We start from the raw sequence: 4,661 nt of genomic DNA on the forward strand, positions 1-4,661 counted from the left end.
GATGACATGCCATGGTGCGGCCCTTAATATGTATAGTTAATATATAATTAACACATCCCAAGAAATGTATACATGCAAAATAAGAAAGAATTGCTCCCCAGAAGATTCTAGATATAAATACGCAACTTTTAGCTCAATCAAAGAAGAAGAATGCAAATTGACCAAAGAACATTTCCTCCAAGTAGTGGTGCACACATTTATGATAAATAAAGGTGTGATAGGTGAAATTACTTGACGGAGCAATATAATCTGGATAGATGCGCACAACTGTGGTGATCTGTACATACCAGAACATTAGTGGCATAGTTTGGAACATAAATACTGGTATATTTTTGATATGTTGAAACAGAACAATTAATTCCACAGATTACAGCGAGGACGCAGAATGGATGAACAATGCGTTCAGGAAATTGTAATGTCTACAACCAATCAATTTAACCAGGAACGAAATACTCTTGTCCTACAAAGGCCAGGGAGTGTATGTAGCAATTAGGTTTCAAAACAGCCCATACGTATGAAAAAATACATTCCAGATAGTTTGTCTGATAAAGTTATCAGGCTCTACCGAAAAGACACAAACAAGTATGTAATACATGAGACGACGAATAAAACGTCAGGAACGAATTGCCATAAAGAGAGACAGGAGGTGCATAACCACGAGCTGTGTGTACTTACAGATGAGGGACTACATACGGAAGAGTTGATAACGCTATTCATGATGCTACTGGATGAATGCAAAGAGCAATAGAATTCACAAGACGTGAAATTGTACCTGGGTGGCCACATAGGAAACTGTTTGAACGAGGAGAATATGGAAGCGTCCCCAAAAATAGCAGATACACACAGAATTTTTCTGGGGATGTCCAGAAAAAAACACCCTGAGTATAAAGCACAAGGATTTACATGCCTCATATAAGAGGAGACAAACGGACAATAATACAGAGGCGCTCACCATGATGATAATGAAGTATCTGGAGTAGAGCATCTTCAGAGGCAAAATGTGACACGCATACTTAGATGTTACATTGGAATGCTGTTCATACGGATGCCATAAAGTGAGATGACCTGAGAGAACTTTGATAAGTACAGAGTACAAAGAGATGCGAGGAACTCCTACCCGGAAAACCAAGGGGACACGTACTTCCAGAGACACGGACCTCAAGTACGTGAATTAGTTAACAAATTACGAGGATAATCAGTCGCACTGGTAGGCACGCTTGCAATGCGAGACAGATGTAAAAGGCAGCTCACCAGTTGTGACTCAGCATCAGGGGAACATATCTGAAGGCCACGAAATATTTCATCTACGATCCTATGCCGCATTCGTCTTGAATGTGGGGGTAGACGAATTTTCTGTAACATAGGACGAAGAAAGAATGTCCAAATGGAAAAGCCAGAATTTGCTATTTGTAATAATCCCCCTAGAAGTATCCTGAGAGTAGTCCACTTGTTTGTCCTCTTAAATACTCCTTCTACATAACAGCCTAGACACATACGGAAGAAGTCGAAAAACATTATTGTCCATCTGTTTCACTTAATGATAAACATGGCCTATGGGATTCTGTATTCCCCTGCACCTACAAAATTGGGCGACACTCTCCTATCGGACACACGGAAACGTGGAATTTATAGAAGATGCTTAACTCCACCCGGACGGTTCTGTACGAAACAGGGCAAGACTAATTCAAGACACCGCAGTAGAAATCACACATTGATAAAATATCCTTATAGAGGGAATCATAAGTTCACAGTAGAAAAGAAAAAGAACAAGCCTATATAAGTACGACAGCATTCTCGAAGGCCATGAGGTCCACTCCTTACATATCAGATCAGTCGGCCGTAAAGTTGTAATTACAAGACCGCCTAGCATACATTTACCAACGTAAATAGAAGTTATGCTATCCTCTGGGCTTATATACTGTTCTAATGAGAGAACAATTAATGTATGTTTTACTGAAAGAATTGAGGGCATTCTTAGTAGGATGGAAAGAGAAGGAACATTCTAGTTATATCTTTGCGAAAGGGGATTCATCAAATTTGACACGGAAAAGGAACATTTAGAAATATGATATTTTAGGAACAGGCCTGTGTTTCCCTAAGTAGTCATCCTCATATAACCAATCAGAAAGGATACCACCGATTTTGTCAGCATCCCTGTTTCATCCTACCAGCATATATATATATATATTATGGTGACCCCTGCATTATATCGAAATGTTCTAAATCCCAGGGTGTCCCCCTTTTTTCCGATAGGACAAAGCAAAACAAGATGATAAAACAACAACTTCTCGAAGTCCGAAATCGGACCTCTTCTGGCTGGTTATTGGTCACTCCCTTGGTACCATCCCTTATAAGGAAGGGACCTCCCAACACAGCCCAAGTCAAGGGAGGGTCAATCCATATACTTACTCATAGATTAATTCTTCCTTGACAAAGACGCTTCTTCACATCTAATTATGGTGATAGAATTCTTCTATTCACTATCTCACTTGGGACAATCCAACTCGTCTAACACCCATACACTAGTGGATTCACTAATAATTAACGGACAAACAGACTAATAAGACGGAAGATGGTACACATTTTAACACAATGTAGACTTAATCTGCACTTATTTGAAGACATAACATATTCTTCGGTGGATTACTAACATATGGAAGTAGGGTCATCATAGGTGGGACATAACCCCTCAGTGCACCCAGTTGCACACACTGGGTCTGATTCAAGGTTGTAGATGATGGTATCAAGTTGTCTTGGGGAGGAGGTCATATTAGTATTGGTTGTTCCCCAACCCTAAACCTGAACCCTAAACGCTGAAAACCCACCCCTAATACGCGCCGGCCCTATATCTCATGCCATAGATGTTCTTGCCAGCCCTCAAGCCCCCTGCCCGCCTTTTTCTTCGAGGATCCCGAAACACCCTCCACAGACCATAACCACCCGCCAATGCCAGGCAAACTATACCCGCTACGCCCCCAATTACACCCCAGTTGGGCTCTCTGATTAAATTTAACCACGCTGAAATGTCCGGACTTATCGATCCCTTAACCACCTCCTGAGGTCCCCCATCTTCCTGGCTCGCTCCCCCTCCAGACGAGGCGGCATCATCGGGCGCGTCCTCCCTTCTGGTGTCCCCCTCGGTTGGGAGTGGGGGGGCAACATCCTCTGCCTCGGTACTTTCGGGAGTTGCAGCGTGCGCACTCACTGCTTCCCTGTCCACGGTAGTTTCATGCCTCGTGTTTTGCACGTCTGGAGTTAAGCTTCCGATTACGACGGTTTCAGTTGAGTGCTCAGATGCTTTACTTTGGGTGGTGTGTTTTTCCATACCTATGACACACGCCTCTGAGAGGGACGGGCCCCCTTTGTCTCTTTTCTCTTCCAATGTGATCCTTCTTTGCTCCTCATTCTGTCTAACCAGTTCATCGCTTGTCTTCAACACATGTGGTCTAGTCAACTGTCCAAGTTCCTCCTCTTCTATTATTATCACGCCCTCCTGGGACTCAGACGTTTCGTTGCCGGAACATTCTATGTGCTCTCCCTTTAGCTGACACCTTTCAGAGTTCTGCCGGCCCTGATCTTTTCCTTCTTTGGTTATCCAATAGCTTATCTTATATGGGCCATAGTTTGGGAACATGCTTTTCATAGAATGATACACACTTAATATCAAAGCTATTCCTGCTTCCTGACACCCGTCTGTTCCATGTGATCTAGAACATCGATACTCCTTCCCCTCCCCCCTCTTCTCCTTATTACGAATCCAGTGGTCCCAATCGGAATACCTGAACTCGAGACCGCTATCTATCATATTACACAGTCGTCCCCTTCCGCTAAATTCTCTCTGTCCTGCGTCCTTCCCCTTCATCAATCCTGTGATGATACACATTACGACCAATAACAGGTTCTTACCTGATGAAAATTGATCCAGAGGGGTGTCTTCTACCTTATTTTCTCCTAAGGAATTGCTCCACTCTTCCTTCCTCCAAAAGAGCGATTCATTAGATACTTCTCCTCCTACCACTACGATTCCATCCAGCTTCTGTAAAATTTTATCGACGACATCGCCCCATGTTAAAAAGGGACTGTTACTGTATGGCTTCACTTTTGTCGTGACTTCTGCCCCAAATCCTTTTCCCCATTCAGAGTTTTGTCCTTTCAACAGTTTTGCTTGTATCCAATGATCCAACTCTCCCCATCTTGAAGTTCCTTTCCTGTTAAAAAGTTTATAACAATACTTCCTCCCTTGGTGACAGGATCCTGTGGATGGTGTTGGAGATGGTTGACCCCACAAATACTTTTGATTTTCTGGCCAGAATTCTAAGCTCCACGTACTGTTTAACTTCTCACTCGTCATTCGATTCTGTACAGGTCCCTTGTATAATTTCCAACGAAGCCTGATGCGTGAAGGAGTCGACCTAATTCCTATGTTAAAACGACAATCTCAGTTGTCCTTCTGATCTGGAGGGCTTCGGTCAAACATTTACACCTTCTTATCTACTGTTGTTGTGATTATAAGACTCGGGGAGCCCTAGTCTCGGGGAATATTGGTCCCCTCACGAGACCTGCTTAGCCCCTATCTCTTTTGAACCCCCTCCTGCTGACTCCTCCGCTCCGGGTGGTTTCCCCTCATTTATTCCTTATACGAACTCTGTCTTCTTGATTTT

At 43.2% G+C, this 4,661-nt stretch overlaps 2 protein-coding genes across 2 annotated transcripts; one reads left to right on the forward strand and one right to left on the reverse strand.

The window, feature by feature from the left end:
• Positions 1-514: 514 nt before the first annotated feature.
• On the forward strand, positions 515-748 carry C922_05383 (hypothetical protein; the record flags this gene model as incomplete). Its single annotated transcript, XM_008820954.1, has 1 exon — positions 515-748. The coding sequence occupies one exon, from the start codon at positions 515-517 to the stop codon at positions 746-748; it is 234 nt and encodes a 77-aa protein (XP_008819176.1).
• Positions 749-2,827: 2,079 nt separating this feature from the next.
• C922_05384 (hypothetical protein) lies at positions 2,828-4,351 on the reverse strand (the record flags this gene model as incomplete). Its single annotated transcript, XM_008820955.1, has 1 exon — positions 2,828-4,351. One exon carries the CDS (start codon positions 4,349-4,351, stop codon positions 2,828-2,830), a length of 1,524 nt encoding a protein of 507 aa, XP_008819177.1.
• Positions 4,352-4,661: the final 310 nt, after the last annotated feature.

The sequence above is a fragment of the Plasmodium inui genome (assembly GCF_000524495.1).
Source record: "Plasmodium inui San Antonio 1 unplaced genomic scaffold supercont1.63, whole genome shotgun sequence".
In the NCBI taxonomy this organism is placed as follows: domain Eukaryota; phylum Apicomplexa; class Aconoidasida; order Haemosporida; family Plasmodiidae; genus Plasmodium; species Plasmodium inui.